Source organism: Rhinoraja longicauda, chromosome 10 (genome assembly GCF_053455715.1).
Source record: "Rhinoraja longicauda isolate Sanriku21f chromosome 10, sRhiLon1.1, whole genome shotgun sequence".
Classification (NCBI taxonomy): domain Eukaryota; kingdom Metazoa; phylum Chordata; class Chondrichthyes; order Rajiformes; family Arhynchobatidae; genus Rhinoraja; species Rhinoraja longicauda.
This window is the reverse complement of record NC_135962.1, coordinates 17,639,453-17,657,581: the sequence shown is the minus strand read 5'-3', so window position 1 is coordinate 17,657,581 and position 18,129 is coordinate 17,639,453. Positions and strand designations below refer to the sequence as shown.

Here is an 18,129-nt window from a genome sequence, read left to right as displayed (position 1 = left end):
CTGTGAGCAGTATTAGCAAACTGCGCAGCTCCCACTATTGAGGCTGGCACAGTTAAGACCGGTGGAGATCGGAGGTTTCCAACAACAAAGACTGCAAATCCCTTTCGTTGCTGCAGAGCCGATTTGATAAGATCCCCTCTCATCCTTCTAAATTCCAGTGTATACAAGCCTAGCCGCTTACATATGACAGTCCCGCCATCCCGGGAAATTAGCTAGTAAACCTATGCTGCACGCCCTCAATAGCAAGAATATCCTTCCTCAAATTTGGAGACCAAAACTGCACACAGTACTCCAGGTGCGGTCTCACTAGGGCCCTGTACAACTGCAGAAGGACCTCTGTGCTCCTATACTCAACTCCTCTTGTTATGAAGGCCAACATTCCATTGGCTTTCTTCACTGCCTGCTGTACCTGCATGCTTCCTTTCAGTGACTGATGCACGAGGACACCCAGATCTCGTTGTAAACGTCCTCTTTTCCTAACTTGACACCATTCAGATAATAATCTTCTTATTCTTACCACCAAAGTGGGTAACCTCATACTTATCCACATTAAACTGCATCTGCCATCCATCCGCCCACTCACACAACCTGCCCAAGTCACCCTGCAACCTCATAGTATCTTCCTCACGGCTCACACTACCACCCAGCTTTGTATCATCTGCAAATTTGCTAATGGTACTTTTAATCCCTTCATCCAAGTTATTAATGTATATTGTAAATTGCTGCGGTCCCAGCACCGAGCCTTGCGGTACCCCACTAGTCACTGCCTGCCATTCTGAAAGGGACCCATTTATCCCCACTCTTTGCTTTCTGTCTGTCAACCAATTTTTTATCCATGTCAGTACTCTACCCCCAATATCATGTGCTCTAATTTTGCTCACTAATCTCCTATGTGCGACCTTGTCGAAGGCTTTCTGAAAGTCGAGGTACACCACATCCACCGGCTCTCTCCTGTCAATCTTCCTAGTTACATCCTCAAAAAATTCCAGAAGATTAGTCGAGCATGATTTCCCCTTCGTAAATCCATGCTGACTCGAAACGATCCTGTTACTGCTATCCAGTATTTTCGTGGGAACTGCCATTGTCTACCTTCGAGGCAACACCACTCACCTCCCCCCCTTGAACTGTTCCATAGTGTTTTGTGTGTGGGGGGCCTTTGAGGAGCTATGCAAAGGCGGCTGCTTCAGCTGCTCATCTTGGGGCCTGGTTCCCCATGAGGAACCTGCCTTTCGAGCATGGATAAGGTGCTACATGCCCCCCCAGATTACCCTGAAGGACTGCACGGCTGCCGTGGCTGTGGCGGCCGAGCCCGCAGGCGTCGTGTACGTGGGCAAGATGTTTGGGAAGGGCTTTTGTTTGTTGAGTCCGTTGAGGGGGTGAACGCGGCTGTGAGTAAATGGATCACAATGGGGGGAGTATTCTTGCAGGTTGAGCCCTTGGGGTCCACCGCAGTGGGTGGTCTTGACCAACGTCCCACCCTGCATCACAAACGAGACACACCTTCGCACGCTGGGGAAGATCCTCACAGACATCACCCTAATATCCTTGGTCTTTCGCAGGAAGGAGCTGCAGCACATTCTTTCCCTCCGGCGCCAGCTGACAATGCTGCAGGACCGGGAGGAGGAAGTCGACGAGTCGACGGGCGCTTCCTCAGTCTCATAAGGAAGTAGAGGTTTTGTTGTGCCTTCTTGGCTGTTAATGTGGTTGATCTACAAGATTGTTGTTAATATTAATGTCAAGGAATTTGAAACTCACAACCATTTTCACTTCGTTTGGTTTATTATTATCATTTATTCCAAGTTACAGTGAAAAGCTTTTGTATGCTTACTATACAGTCAAAGAAAATACACCATTGATGCTAATTGGGACATGTACTCCACCATGCTTCCTGAAATCAATCTTGGCTGTCACTTCAATGTGATTGCTTCACGACAGATTGTTGGTAATATCAACATCAAGGAATCTAAAGCTATCAACCATTTCCACTTCGACGACATCGATGCTGATTGGAGCATGTATTCCACCATGCTTCCTGAAGATGATATTGTCAATGTGAAATCCATTACAGAAATCTTGTCTATTGGCCAAATACTGATAAAGATTTGGAAAATGTCCATTCAGTATTCAATTTGAAGACAAAGTCCAATGTCTGCAATGGGTACAGATGCCATTTAAAACATCATGGTGGCCATGGAAATGATTGATCTGGCTATGCCAAGTCCTCCAAGCAGCAGTGAGCAGTGCCAAGAGGTTGCATGTTTCTCAGTTCAGGAAAGTAATACAATACACAGGTGTGATCAAACCCATCAAGGAAGTTTTCAGACTTAATTTATGGTGACTGTGAATACTGGTATTTGGTTTTAGAAGACCAAGAATTGTAATGCATGATATGTAAGGAACATAACAGCATCATCATGTGTACATATTATATCAGCGCCATATGTTAGTCTTGCTGTTCAACTGAAATAATGTACACAACCTTGTTTAGAAGTTTCGGGCACCCTGAAAGTATCAGTGTGGTAAAGATTCAGAAAGAGTCCTTTCTGTGTTCAGCTTCTATCATTCCCAGCCCAACTCAAGGACAACTTCTAAATAAATTATGGCTAGGTTAATTTATTATTGAAAGTTTTAAAAGAACAATTATTAAATTTGTAACATGATTAGATTGTGATCACATCAGGTACTTCAGAAGTGAATGTCTCTTAAACTGCAAAACATTATTTGCAGCTAAAAAGTGCATCCATTTAGTTTACATGTATGTATGCTCCTTCCAACCTTTCCTATTTCCCTTCAGCATAACTCTCCAATCATTTCTCCCCAATGCACATATACTAGCTTTCTCTTAAATGTACCCATTATCACCTCTGCAATTCATTTTTGTAGCAAATTTCATACTCCCAATAATACTCAAGCTATAAAAATTCCCTTAGATAGATTTTTGAGCCACAGAGTCAATTAAACGAAAATAGGCCTTTCAGCCCAACTCATCCTTGATGACCAAGATACCCATCTAATTGAGTCCCTTTCCTGTCCACATACTTATCCAAGTGTCTTTTAAATTATGTTATAGATCTGCCTCAATTACCTCGGGCAACTCGTTCTGTATATCCACCACTGTCTGAATGAAAAAATTGTCCCTCAGGTTCCTATAAAATCTTGTCTATAAGGTCACCCTCAGCATCTATTCTCAGGAGAAAATATATCCAATCAGTTCATCCTTTCCTGATATGTATACTTTTGTATTTCTGGTATTATCTCAAATTCTATTCACATGCCCTAAATTCACCTTAGTTTCCAATCTACGAACATTCAGATGATCTACTTTTTTTTATCGTCTTGAAATATACTAGATTGTAGTGGGTCTGGACGCAGCAGGAATCAGGCAAGACGCCAGGTAAGGATTAACAGTAATTTTAATGTAGCATCAGAACATTCACTCTCTTCAGTTTCCCGCACGAGTAAACTCTAGCCCCTTCAGGCAAACCCCGTAGCTCCAGACCCCTCCCCAGCCCTGTCCACTCCGTGCCGAGGGGGATGACCCAGGGAGTGGCCTAATCCCCGGGCACCGCCAAAAGATTGTGATTACTGATGCCAAACCAAGAAAGACGTGCAGTGCTGGTCTGAGGAAATTGATGAGAAATGTATTTATTTGTATTTTGACCCCTGGTTCTGATACCCTCATCAGTGGGATTGTCTCTGCCCACATTTGTTGTTTCACTGCTGTCTTCTCTTTCCCAGAATGGAAAACCCCAAACTATTCACTCTTTTCAGACAGATAAACCCAGATATTCCTGTAAATCTTTTTGCACCTTTTCACATACTTCTATGACTACATTAAATGCCAATCACAACTGTTTACATGACTCTATGTGATTGAACCTCGACCTGCTATAAGTTCAAATACAAGTTTGTGTGTTTTGTTTTCAATTTTCAATACACCTCCTGAAGTAAATCTCAGTGCTTGGCATGCTTAGTTCAGGATCTTATTAATTTGCATTACTTTGTTTAGATTTGCATGATACATAAAAGGAAAAAAACTGTTTAAATATTTGAAACACTTGTCTTGTACAGAAAACCACAGTGAACATACATCTTACTTTGCTCGAGCAGCAAAGCAGGTATGGAACTGATATACAGAAGTAGACAGGCTATGCTTTGATTTACTGACAGACTAGCCTAACAACTCAAATACACAGCTGCAAGTTTTGTGAAGATTTAATTGCAGGTTGGAGTTGTAAAGAAAGTCCAAAAGTTTCTTCCAGTGTCATTTATTTTTCCAGCAATTCCTTTTATCTTCACGGAACTAAAATTCCACATGTGACCCCAATGGGTTGTCAAACTCAAAGCCATGAATCAGTGACTGTTACAAGCTGTGTATCTCCAAACGCACATTTGTAACCAGTGAGGCATGGTGATGTAACTTAGAATTGAGGCTCAGACTGATTTTCTTTTCGGTCTCCGGTAGTAAGGTTAAGTAAGAGACCTTCTTTAAACTGCATTAGGTTGAAGGTAAAAGGATTTATTGGTGTCAGGCATAGTGGCATGGAGACTAATATAAAAAACAGATGCAACTTCTTTTGATAGAAGTTAGAGCCATAGAATTATTTGAATGAAAAGCTATGGATTGGAAATGTATTGTGCCTGAATTAAGAGGAAGTGAAGAGGATTTGTGCAACATTACAAACTGCATATCACAAAGTTAGGACTATCTTACTCTGAAGAAGGGTTTCCAAAACGTCATCCATTCCTTCTCTCGAGATGCTGCTTGTCTGCTGAGTAACTCCAGCATGTTGCGGCTATTTGAGGATTATCAGGTCAGTTGGTGACACAGTATACTGAGTCTTGAGTTTAAGGGAACTGCATAGGTTTGAGAATAAAAGTCCAGCTTTCACAAGTGCAATAGCAAAGGCATGTAACATTGTCAAAGATGCTTCTTTCAGGTGGAAAATTTAACCAAGGTCCATTCTCAGCTAGATGTGGAGAGAATGTCCATCAACAATACCATGTGATTGGGAGTAGAATAAGGCACTTGACAGCAATTGTGTATTTACTCAGAAATTAGACAAGTTAAAGAGCAGGGAAAGCTGAAGATAGTATCACACTTAAGAGCATTTTTTCCGATAAAATTTGAATACTTTTTCTGGAAAAATAATGCAGCGATTGTGTACATCAAAACAGTTTTTATCATTTACAATAATGTGATCATCAAGTTGGTGTCATGAGATATTTTTGAATGATCCCCTTTCAGGTTGGGATTACTAGCACTGTCACGATCAGTGGCATGATATAGAAGATCCAAATGTCCTATTTGAACAAGAGTAGGAGATTTATGCCCAGTGTTCTGCCTATATCTGTCCTTAAACTAACATCACTGAAACATGATGTATGGTCGTTATCTCATCTCTGGTTGTTGTAACACTGAATAAATCCAACCTTCTTCTTTGTCAAACAAAAATCGAAGTTACTGGAAGCTTTCTGCAAGTCAGAGCTTCCATGGGAAGAGAAACAGAATTGATGCTTTCAAGCAAATGGATTTTAAATTGTAAAGGGGGGAGGGGATATGGAGAACAGAGGTAATGCCTTTAAGATGCAGACCAGAGTTGTAACAGTCAGTTACTTTAAAAAAAAACATAAATCAGAGACAAAGTAAAATAAATAGAAACAGAAAGATGCAGCAAGGTTTGTGCAGAGATGAAAAAGAACGCGTGAAATTGTTAAATTCAGTGTTACGTTTCAAGAGCTGTAACATCCCGAGATGAAAGATGAGGTACTCTTCCTTGAACTTATGTTGGGCATCATTGGGATAATGTAGTAGGCTGAAGACTGAGGCCATAGTTGGAGTGGGATGGCAAATTAAATGACAGGAGAGTGGAAGCTCAGGCTCATTCTTCCAGACTGAATGGGCTGCTCTGCAAAATGGCCACCCAATCTGCATTTGGTTTCTACAATGTTTATTAAATATCTTACTTCCTTGTATTGCTATACTCTGTGCACTAATGTGTTTTCTATATTACATTAGTGACTATACTTCAAAAATATTTCATTAGCTGCAAAGTGTTTTAGAACATTCTGATTCGGCTATATGGAAGGATGTATTACATTTTGTAGGTTTTGCACAAGATGCATGAAATGGATTTGATTTTGAAGACTAAATATCATACAAGCTAATATCTGTCATAAAGCTGCACTTAAACACCATTCTGTGCTTAAACCCTATAAATGTGTTATGTCATGTGCCCAGTTTCTATACACTGGCAATTATTTCTTATTAGATTGAGGCTCAGGTAATACACCAACAATTTTTTTCAACACAAATAAATTTATTTCAGCAGTTTCAGGAAGTGGCGATCCAACCCAATGTACTACTTATACAAAGTCACTAATGTAATGCTGAGAATTGGACAGCCAACCTGTAGACAGCAAGCTCCAACAGACAATATGATAAAGACCAGTATTTATTTTAAGTTTTGTTTTAAAAATACGTTTTTTTAAATGATTATCTGAGAGGATATTTATAGATTTCAATTAATGCATCTTACAGTGCAGTTACCCATTAATACTACATCAGAAGGTATGTATTCACAAAATGCTGGAGTAACAATTAGGATATTCACAATATCAGGATTTCTGGAAATAAGTTTGATATGACTGATTGCTAATGTGTATGGGTAGGCCCTAATGAAATGTATGTGACAGAACAGTGATCACGATAGGGAGAACCATGCGCTGAGAAGTGTGTGCATGATTGATGTTTTTAACCCATGACCTACTACGGTTTTTAGTCGAGTGGTCTATCTTGCTCCTCTAGTATCTTTGGCCGTGATTGAATGGTGGCGGAGACTTAATGGACCGAATGGCCTAGTTCTGCTCTTCGAACTTATGAAACCAGCCTCTGCAGTTCCTTCCTACATTATATGTTGGTACAACGGGAGAGAAGGAATGGATGACGTTTTGCGTCGAGACGTCTTCGGACGAAGACGAAACATCACCTATTCCTTCTCTCCAGAGATTCTGCCCAGCCCACTGACTTACTCCGGCGTTTTGTGTCCGTCCTCGGCGTAAACCAGCCTCTGCCGTTCCTTCCTGCACTACATGTTGGTCCCTGACCTGTGTCTTACTTTGCTCCAGTTGTTTCTAAGTGGGAGTTGACTCCATTCTCGCAGATAGATGATGGTGTCCCTGTGGAGGGTTGCTGGCGGATCCACCTCTCCCCTTGACTCAGACTCAGTCTGAAGAAGGGTCTCGAACCCGAAACGTCTCACCTGTTCCTTTTCTCCAGGGATGCTGCCGAGTAACGGCAACATTTTGCGTCCATCTGCCTTTGCTGTGATTTGGACCGAGGCCCCTCCATTTGCACTTCCCGTTGCCGAGCAACTTGGGCCGGGCCGGGCCAGGCCAGGCGCGTGCGCACGCAGCAGGCGGCGGCAACGGCGGTGACCGCATCAATGTTGTGCGGGACGAGGGCGGCTGTGGGGCACCTGTTGCTGCGGCTATGGAGAGGGAGCGGGTCGGGGCGCCACGGATCCGGGATGGCCGTCCGCGTGTGGCTGGAGCCCGGCTCCAAGTGCCTGAGCGACGAGCCGGTGCGGGTGCGGGTAGGCGGCTTGTCGCCGCTGCAACCGGTCACCATGAGGGCCGGCCTGAGCGACGAGAAGGGCGAGGCTTTCGGCTCGGCCGCTTTCTACCGGGCGGACGAGCGGGGCGAGCTGGACCTGAGCCGCTCGCCATCCCTGGGCGGCCACTACACCGGCACCGAGCCCATGGGGCTCTTCTGGTCGCTCAGCCCCGTCAAGCCTTTCAGTCGCCTGGTGAAGAGGGACGTGGCCGGATCGCCGCTGCGGGTCCACATCGAGGTGTTTGACGGGCACGGCGGCGACCCCCAGGAGCGGCCCCTGGCCTCCTGTGTCAATGAGCGGTGGTTCATGAAGGAAGGGGTGACCAGGATCCCGGTCAGAGAGGGCAGGGTCCGCGGGGTGCTCTTCGTCCCACCCGGTAAAACAGCCGCAGTACTTAGTTCACGCGGGTGAGCGTTTCCTGTAGCTGCCGCTCGACTACTTGTTGTTTTGATCTGCTTCTACTTTAAAAGTTGCGTAAAATATTGGAAAACGAAAACTAAACACTCGATCTCCAGCCAGCAGTCCGGTCGCTGCAGAAGTATTTGTGAGGAATTTCTACCTTAAAAATTGCCCATTGATAAATGCCTTGGGAACATTATTTGGGGATTATTTTCCCAACATAATCGTGAAATTATCGGGGATAATTCTGTTCTGTTCTGAACGGTTGCTGAAAAAGTTGAAAATCTTGTTTGGATCGCCTTTGACATAAATATTGTCATTCCAAAAACAGCAATGCTATTGCATGGTACCTTGTTTCAGCTGCAAAGTAGTGTATTACATTAGTTTTCCTTCATGTTCAAATTTCAAAGTTCATCCTTGTGCAATATGTAGAAGAGGTTATTAACCTCCAGTTTACTGCAACTTGGTTTCTGCAGTTTGAAACCAAGCTGCAATAAAGCTGATTTCAGTGCTATAGCCAACAGATCATAGCTATACCAAAGCACAATTAATAGCTAAATAATTATACTTTTTAGTATCATTGCACAAATTTACTTACAGAGCATTAATTCCCATTGAACATGGTCTCCAATCATCTCAGTCCCCCGTGTCACTAAATCTATTAAACATTGTGTGCAATGACAACCCTCCACTCAACAAAACCATGTGCAAGAAACTTCCATACCACAATATGAATTTTAGAACTGTCATGTCAAGACCCTCACCAGCAATCCCAACAGTGAAAGTCCTGAATGCTTTTGTGCAACAAAAGTTTTTCACTGTACCTCGGTACAGACACGTGACAATGTGTCTGAACTGAACTGAACTGCTGCCATAGCTCAGGAACTCAGATGCTTCAGCATTACTGCATGTGGAGCAAGAGACCATTTAAAGATCTGGAAAAAAACAGTCTAGAGTTGGCTTGACCCTCAAAAAAGTTTGCTTATCTGATATCTGACCGACGACCCCCCCCCTCCCCGTGAAATTGGCAAACACCAAAGAATGCTTTGGCTGATTCTAACACGAAACCAACAGATTATGGTCACAACTCTCAAAGCTTCAGATGAAGCCTTGGAGAACATCAAACTTGAAAATCTTGTTCCACATCCCAAAGAGAGAAAAACTGATCCTCCTGGGATATATCAACATCAGGGTTGGCAGCAGTGCAATTCTCTAGCACAATGCATAGCTTAAATGTGAAAGGGGAAAAGTTCAAAGATTTGTAAAATTAGATTTTTTTTTTACAGAGTGAGAAGTGCCTGGAACATATTGCCAAGTAAAGTGGTGGAAGCAGATATAGAAAGATTTAAAAGGCATTTAGATTGCCAGATGAACAGACAAGGAATGGAGAAATATCGGCAATAGAATTACCTACCTTGCCCCAAGCCTTAACAAAGTGGTACAATGAGAAAATCAATATCGAAGCCCTCAAGAATTCCACAAAGGCTGCTGTTCTCAAATCGTACTTGAGAGACAGTTTCCAGAGAATGCACAGCTTATGGGCTGCCTTGAAGTCCTCCAAATTGCCACCTGTAAAGACACTCTTGGCTTCCTTACTAAAAAGGATGGTGATTGGTTTGATGTTCATAACCTAAAAGCAGAGCAGGACAATCCATAAGCTGGGTATGTCCCTGGAGAATGTGGATACCTTTTCATTCCTCAGAAGTCATTGGTGTGCGAAGGCTGACATCAGTGATGAAAGTCACCATTACCTTCAAGATGTCAGCACAGCATTTGGTCAGTTGCGGAAAAGGATAATTGAATATCAAGAATACCCGATGCATGGTCTATGGACATGATCCCTGCCTTTATATGCTTCCGTGACCTGTGCTATCTAAGTAGGCATTTCTGGACACTGGAAAAGATTTGGACATTCTCCAAAATACTCCACATTCACTGGAAGTTAAGTGAATTGTTGTTTGTAATCTCTTGCAGACTAACATCACCAAAATCAGTTATTCTGAGTAGGCTATATTGAGCAGGCCTTTGTTTGCATTCTTGATACCCAACGCCCAAAACATACATTCTGTTCCAATCATTGACGTGCCCAAAGCATTGGTATATATTCTGCATAGCTGGGGCCTAAATACTGACCCTGTAGTTTCCCCCATGTCACTGCCAGCCATCCCAAGAAAGACCTTTTTCTATTCATTGTTTCTTGCTTAATACTTATCTGAATGATCCTGTAAATTTCAGTAATAAATCACTTGTAATATTTGTATCTTCCAGGTGATGGTCCCTTTCCCGGAATTATTGATATGTATGGGTCAGTCGGTGGAACGGTTGAGCACAGAGCTAGTCTCTTAGCAAGTCATGGATTTCTGACATTGGCTCTAGGATATTTTGGATATGATGACCTTCCAAAGGATTTTCTTAACCTTGATCTGGAATATTTTGAAGAAGCTGTGAACCTTCTGAGCCACCATTCAAAGGTAAGATTCCTTATGGTCCATTTAGAAAATAATTAGAAATATGATTCTTCAAAAAAGTAGAGGAAATTATCAACTTGATCAATGCAAAATGGTACAATTTTCCTTGCCACCATGTGTAGTGAAGTAACATCTTGGAAGTGGCTAAAAAAATGTCAGTTCAGGAAATTCTCCAGAATATAATCCCAATATATTGAAAGCAATCAAGGAAATCTTCGTGGAATATCGCTGGACAGTCAAAAAAACTGAGGGACTGCTGTGAGCTCAGATTTACATTGAAATTGCTCACCTGACTGTGCCATTCAACCTGAGGGCTTCTCGCTACACCGGATGGACTGCACGGTATCATTGGGCATGGTTAAGGGTGGCGGAGTCTGATTTCTAACTATCTCCACATGGTGCTTGGACGCGGCAGTCTGGGCAGGTTCCTGCTCCCAGACCTGGCATATTATACAGAGTGGTGTCTCTCCTACTACGTGCAACAGGAATTCATTTTGGCTATGCTGACTGCAGTCTCCATTCCACTCCAGGCCAATGCAAAGCTTACATTTCAGGATTCACACACTATCACAATCGCTCTTAAATGAAGTACCCTAAGGCTTTGTTCTTAATAGCTGGCAACTTCAATCAGGCTAACCTCAAGAACGTGCTTCCAAAATGCTATCAGCACATCTTCTGCCCAACCAGAGGCCCAAATGCCCTCACCCACTACTACACAACCATCATAAATGCATACTACTACTTTCCCAGACCATACTTTGGTAAATTTAATTACCTGGCTGTGCTTCTACTCCCTGCTTACAAGCAGAAACTGAAGCAGGAGGATCCGATACAGAAAGTTGTGTAGTGCTGGTCTAAAGAAACAGACAAGATCCTTCACAACTGCTTTGAGTTGGTGGACTAGTCCATATTCAAAGACTCTGTGGCTAACCTAGATGATAATGCCACTGCTGTCACTTCATCAGCAAGTGTGTAGAGGACTGTGTACCAAAGAAGACGAGATGCGTGTTCCCCAAGGTAAGGTCCACTCTCTGGTGAAGTCCAAGTCTCCAGTGTTAAATTCCAGTGATCCCAAGCAGAACAAGAAATCTATCTACTACCTTTGCAGAACCATTAGGATGCCAAGTGGGAATGCCGAACCAAGCTGGAATCCCAAGGAAATTACGTGGATACATGTAGATTGTGGAAAGGCTAGTACACTATAATGGGCTCCAAAGCAAAGGCAGACAGTATCGCTGGTAACAATGGGTCCCTTCCAAATGAGCTAAACACATTCTGTACAAGCATTGAACAGAAGGTCAGAGGAGGAAGGTCATGAACCCCGATTGTCAGGTGCACCTGTACCAACAGTTACTGTGGCAAATGTAAATGTACTGTGGCAACAAGAACTGTTGCCTATAATGTTAGGCTCCTAGTTATGTTAGGCTCCTATTTATCGATTATAGCTCCGCCTTCAAAATATAATCCCGTCCAAACTCATGGGTTTAGGAATCAGCACCCACCCCACTGCACCTCAGCCCCACATCTGCTACTGGACCCTCAACGTTCTTACCCACAGACAACAATCAGTGAATATAGGTGACAACATGTTATCCACAATAATTCTCAAGATCGATGCCCCATAAGGATGCATTCTGTCTCCTACTGTGCTCCCTATACACTCGCAACTGAGTGTAATTGGAAAATTGCCTATCTTGCGCCCATTTTTCATATTATTTTCACAATCAGAGCAATCCAGTCTACTTGGTCGAGAGACACCTGACAGATACAACTACTCAGGATATTATGTTTTGCTATAAGTACCCTTAATTGGCCAGAATTCTAGCCACAATATCCTTCGACTTTGAAATTGTGGCAATTAACACCATTCAAGGGTGCAACAGGCCCTTGATTTAAAATCTAATATGTAAGACTGACTTAAGTATGGTTAATTAGTGTTAAGACTGCAGATCTAGAGAATATAAAGGTAAAATCTAAAGATAAAAGGGAAGAGTGCAAATGCTAAAGATCTGAAATAAAACTAGAACATGCTGGAAATAGTCAGAAAATCCAGCAACATCTGTGGAGAAAGTTACAGAGTTAACATTTTGGGCTGATAGCATTTTATCAAAACTGGTAAATATTAAAACCACTCTAAGGTTACTCTGGCTTAATTTACCAGAAGCATATACTGTAAAGTTGAAAAACAATACAAAGTGCTAAAGTAACTCAATGGGTCCGACAGCAATTCTGGAAGATGTGGATAGGTGATGTTTCTGTACAGTTGATGATTTTAACATGTATGTGAATTACTTTTTAAGGTTAAAGGTCCAGGAGTTGGAGCAATAGGAATATCAAAGGGAGGAGACCTAGTTCTTTCAATGGCCACATTTATTCCGCATGTGATAGCAGCTGTCAGCATTGGTGGATGCAATGCAAATACCTTGGGTAACTTGCATTACAAAAACATCACTCTTCCAGGCTTGGGAATTACATTGGACCGTGCAAAATTTCGTGAATCGAATCTAATTGATATCTCTGAAGTGACAAATAATCCAATGGATGAAGAAAATAAAGATAGCATCATCCCATTAGAAAAGGCTGAGGGTCATTTTTTGTTTGTGGTTGGGGAGGATGACAAGAATTGGAACACACCTCTCTTTGCTCAGCAAGCTGTTGAACGACTGAAAGAAAATGGAAAAAATAACTATGAAATTCTGACTTACCCAGAGTCTGGACACCTCCTGGAGCCTGCATATTTTCCATTCTGTTATGCCTCTTTTCATCGGTTGGTAGGGCTACCCGTGATATGGGGAGGGCAAATGAAAGCACATTCATTAGCCCAGATAGATCTGTGGCCTAGGATCCAACGTTTTCTTAGAAAACATCTTGAAAAACAAAGCAAATTGTGAAAGTATCTACTTCAGGCATTATTGTGTAATAAATTCCACCTGACATTTTGTGCACTAAGAATAATTGTAAAACTTCACCACATTGAAACTAGTCATTTGATGCTTACCTTTTTATTCATATGATATTTGTCTATTAATTGTATTAAAAAGTTCTGCATAAATATATTTTTTGCATTTAAACCGAGATTCATCATTGAGAATATATGAATTATAGAACAGAGGGCTGAGACTGGCAACAGCCTGAAGCTATTTGTCTTAAAGCAATCAAGTGCAAAATTATAAACTGGGGAGCAAAATCAGAACATTTTAGCCAGGGACTTTATATTCCAAATCCATGGACAATAAAACTTAGAAAATCTGGCATTTGACTGTTTGGAAAAAAAGATGATCTGGGCGCCCTGATCCCTCATTAATCTGGAATGGGAGCCACTGTCCTGGAGCACAAGTGATGTATGTGGACTGGCAGGAGTCAAGATCTGAACTGTATACTGACTGTGGGGTTGGGTGGGGTCTGGTATTCCAGGAGTCAGGAATGTGAGTCAGATTGCATCCGGAGCCAGGATCCAGATTGCATCCGGAGCCTACTTATTACTAGCCATTTATCTTTTCCTCATAAAAACGTTCTGTGGTATCCAATTTATTACTACCCCATTGTCGACATTGGATCTTATCTATGGAACTGATGTGCTACAATGCCGAGAACTATTTTCTGCACTCTATCTTCCCCGATGTTCTACCTATTGTGGTTGTTTGAATTGATTGTATTTCAGTATGCTATATCTGATCTGTTTGGATAGCCTGCAAAACAATTTATTTTCACCACACTTCATGTGACAATAATAAATCTAAACTTATCCACAATTGTAGCATTACTGTAGGCTTTGTAAATATCATACTTTATATCATTGCAGCACTAAGTATTCATTTTGTACTTAATGTTTGACAATTAAATAATTTTCCTTTATTTTTTTAAATGCATGATAATGATACAATAAATAGGTTACTTTTCAAATGCAGCTAATACATTATAAATTCAACACATGATTCCACCACTGATTACACAACCTAAGGTAGTTAGGTGGTTTAGCTGCAACATTTGACCATTTAAGAAATTTAATGAGAATTTTATGCCTGATTATTGTGTTTAAGTTCAAGATTTGGCTGCACTTCTGGTTTGTTTCATTTTGAAAATAGAGCGTAACAAGCCTGCAACATGTCAGCTTTTGATATTTCCCAAGGTATTTCTTTTGCCTGGGAAGTCATGTGTGTAAAATGTTATTTACACAGCCTAAAATAATTATATATGCCAATTATCCCCCATTCATAACCCATCTTTATGTTTGTATTGACTCACTGTTCATTAAAATGTCTGATTGCATTACTGCCAAATAGTACATCACTTAAAGGAGTCTTGTATTAGTTCTAAACCACAATGAACAAAAACTTTGACCATAGAATGTATTATATTTTGAAAGAAATTGCAGATCATTAATTTTTTAGAATGTCTGGAACGAAAGCTAAACCTACAAAGTAACTTTTCTGGATCTTCACAAGTCAAGTCAAGTCAAATTTATTTGTCACATACACATACTCGATGTGCAGTGAAATGAAAGTGGCAATGCCTGCGGGTTGTGCACAAAAAGAATTACAGTTACAGCATATAAATAAAGTTAATAAGTTACTAAACATAGCACAAAAAGTGTCGACAAAAATTTAGTCTCTGGGGTTATCAAAGTTGACAGTCCTGATGGCCTGTGGGAAGAAGCTCCGTCTCATCCTCTCCGTTTTCACAGCGTGACAGCGGAGGCGTTTGCCTGACCGTAGCATCTGGAACAGTCCGTTACTGGGGTGGCAGGGGTCCCTCATGATCTTGCTTGCTCTGGATCTGCACCTCCTGATGTATAGGTCCTGCAGGGGGACGAGTGTAGTTCCCATGGTGCGTTCTGCCGAACGCACTACTCTCTGCAGGGCCATCCTGTCCTGGGCAGAGCTGTTCCCAAACCAGACTGTAATGTTGCCGGACAGGATGCTCTCTACAGCCCCAGAGTAGAAGCAATGAAGGATCCTCAGCGACACTCTGAATTTCCTCAGTTGTCTAAGGTGGTAAAGGCGCTGCTTAGCCTTACCCACCAGTGCGGCAATGTGCGTTGCCCACGTCAGATCCTCTGCGATGCGGACTCCCAAGTATTTGAAACTGCTCACCCTATCCACAATAGACCCATTTATCTCCAGTGGCGTGTACGTCCTTGGATGTTTAGCCCTTCTGAAGTTCACAATCAGCTCCTTTGTTTTAGTGACATTCAAGAGGAATACAGCTATTGCAAAACATTGGTAGAATGGAAGAGGATTGGCAGGTTTTATATTTTCTGTTCTCATTCCCTCATTTAAAATGTCCTCTTCACCTCAACTAGAAATATAGGAACATAATAGCACTCAGATCTGTTCTATTGTAGCTATCTTAGTTGTAGTTATTGTGCAACCTTGACACTCAACATGTGCACAAGCAGTATTTTTGTTGTGTATATTTCAATATGCTCTGTTTAATGTCCTGACTTCAGATTTGTAATAAGGCTTGGGTTTGTGGTGGTTTTCAATTAGTGATCATTCCATTCCTGACTCTATTACTAATTTTGCTTGTATTATTGCCCATTTACTAAATATTTCAACGCTGTTAAAATATTCTTTATTTGTCATTTTTAAATTCCCAATGTCTCTTTCAAGCATCCGACATGATGCATTGGAAATACTGTAAGCTATTATTGATCGGATTAGATTTCATAATGACCAGAATGTTTATACAGTGCCAGCATCTAAGTGGTGGTAAGACATGGACATTTTCACATCTAAGAATGAAGTTACAGAATTGTAACTTTTAAATTATTATTTTTCCCCATAAAGGATTGTAACTTAATATTTTCCCAAGAATCGGTCCATCGAGTATGAAAATATTCTTGAAGAAAAAGAGTTCAACTTGAATGCCCACATGCATAACAGTCGATTTATAGAGCCTAGATTCACACACTTCAAGGATCTTAATAATTAGTTACTGGCTTGTGGGAGCAAGAATTGAGACGGAAAATAGAGGCACGGACAAATAGTCATCTTGGAATAATAGGGTATTTAAAAAAAGCAAATGATGGGAAAGAGCTGCAGGTTCGGCAGTTATTCGTGGAAAGAGAAACAGTCAACGTTTCGGGCCTGCGATTATTTTTTTCTCATTCTGAGCATTCGGGTGTAAATACCATCGAGAGACTTGGACAGTAATTTACATGGCATACCCATTTCTCCATGTACCCATTTCTCTTTCGACAGATACCAGACTATCTTTCCTACCGTTGACAGCCTGACTGGTTTTCCACAGATTTTTTACATGTATTTCAGATATCCAGCATGTGCATTTTTATTTATTTTTCACAATACTTTGAAACCGAGTAATATATTGGATGTAGATTAATGGGCAGCATTGAGAGATGTTTAATATGGAACGCCCCCAAACTCGGTCCAGCACGGCCAAACTACAGATGCTAGTTTATGCCGATGACAGGCACAAAGTGCTGGGTATAAGAAAATAACTGCAGATGCTGGTACAAATCAATTTATTCACAAAATGCTGGAGTAACTCAGCAGGTCAGGCAGCACTCGGGAGAGAAGGAATGGGTGACGTTTCGGGTCGAGACCCTTCTTCAGACTGGGTTGGGTTATCTCTGTGGGTCAGGCAGCGTCTCGAGGAAAATAATTGGTGATGTTCCGGGTCGAGACCCTTCTTCAGACGAGTCTGGACTGGAATTACTGCAAAGGAGGCCATTTTGTTACTGGTAAGAAGGTAACTTATGGCTCTCACTTGTACCCCCAGCAATTGCTCTCGTAACCTTTTAAAAAAAATGTATTTATCGCCCTTTTTTAATGTCCTTGTAAATGCTTTGGGAGACGGTAAAACAACGTTGCGTTTTCAGGTCGAGAAATTTACTTCACTACCCAAGTCAGAACTCGTCCTTATTTCACTCTTCCCCGCCCCAAATATGACGACCCGAACTCGCCCAACCGCAAACCTTCAATTTTTAAGCAAAAAAAAAAAAAGCAAGTTTATTTTGCTGGGCCATGAGTAGCTGTTAACTGAAGAAGGGTCTCGTCCCGAAACGTCACCCATTCCTTCTCCCCTGAGATGCTGCCTGACCTGCTGAGTTACTCCAGCATTTTGTGAAATAAATACCTTCGATTTGTACCAGCATCTGCAGTTATTTTCTTATGTTAACTGTCTTTGTTGGAGACATGTTTCGGCTGTTGTCAAATCAAAGTGCCGATCAGTTTAAGCAAAGTGCCGATCAGATTGGAGCACGTCTGTTGCAACCCTCCCTGTCGCCTGTTTCAGCGATTGAGTCTGCTGCGCTTGATTGATACGGGTCTGTCTGCAAGCCGCGGCTTCACGTTGGTTTGTTGCCAAGATAATAGAGCAGAGCAAGATAGACCACTCGACTCTATAAAACCGTAGTATGTCGTGTCGCCATTTTAGTAGGCAGAAACTTGCAGAAACATTTAAAAAGAAAAATAACAAAAATCTGTGAATGGGTAGATGAGATGTATTCTGCATTTTAATGGTATACTGTTCCCCCACAACACTGATTACACTGCGAGAGGCGGGCTTTGCTTACTAAAATGGCGGCTCCTTTGCGCACTACACTTCACTACAGGCGATTTCGACGGAGTGGTCCATCTTGCTCCTCTAGTACCTTTGGCTTGTCGGGCGTGCGGTGTAAA

General features: G+C 41.8%; 1 protein-coding gene across 2 annotated transcripts; it reads left to right on the top strand.

The window, feature by feature from the left end:
* The first annotated feature begins 7,130 nt into the window (after positions 1-7,130).
* LOC144597240 (acyl-coenzyme A thioesterase 1-like) lies at positions 7,131-15,101 on the top strand. 2 transcript variants are annotated; one of them, XM_078406299.1, is made up of 3 exons: positions 7,131-7,992; positions 10,284-10,486; positions 12,784-15,100. In XM_078406299.1, the coding sequence occupies exons 1-3, from the start codon at positions 7,446-7,448 to the stop codon at positions 13,372-13,374; spliced, it is 1,341 nt and encodes a 446-aa protein (XP_078262425.1). In that variant the 5' UTR covers positions 7,131-7,445; the 3' UTR covers positions 13,375-15,100. The 2 variants fall into 2 exon arrangements, with proteins under 2 accessions (XP_078262425.1, XP_078262426.1); XM_078406300.1 differs by having other exon boundaries at positions 7,893-8,023; positions 12,784-15,101.
* Positions 15,102-18,129: the final 3,028 nt, after the last annotated feature.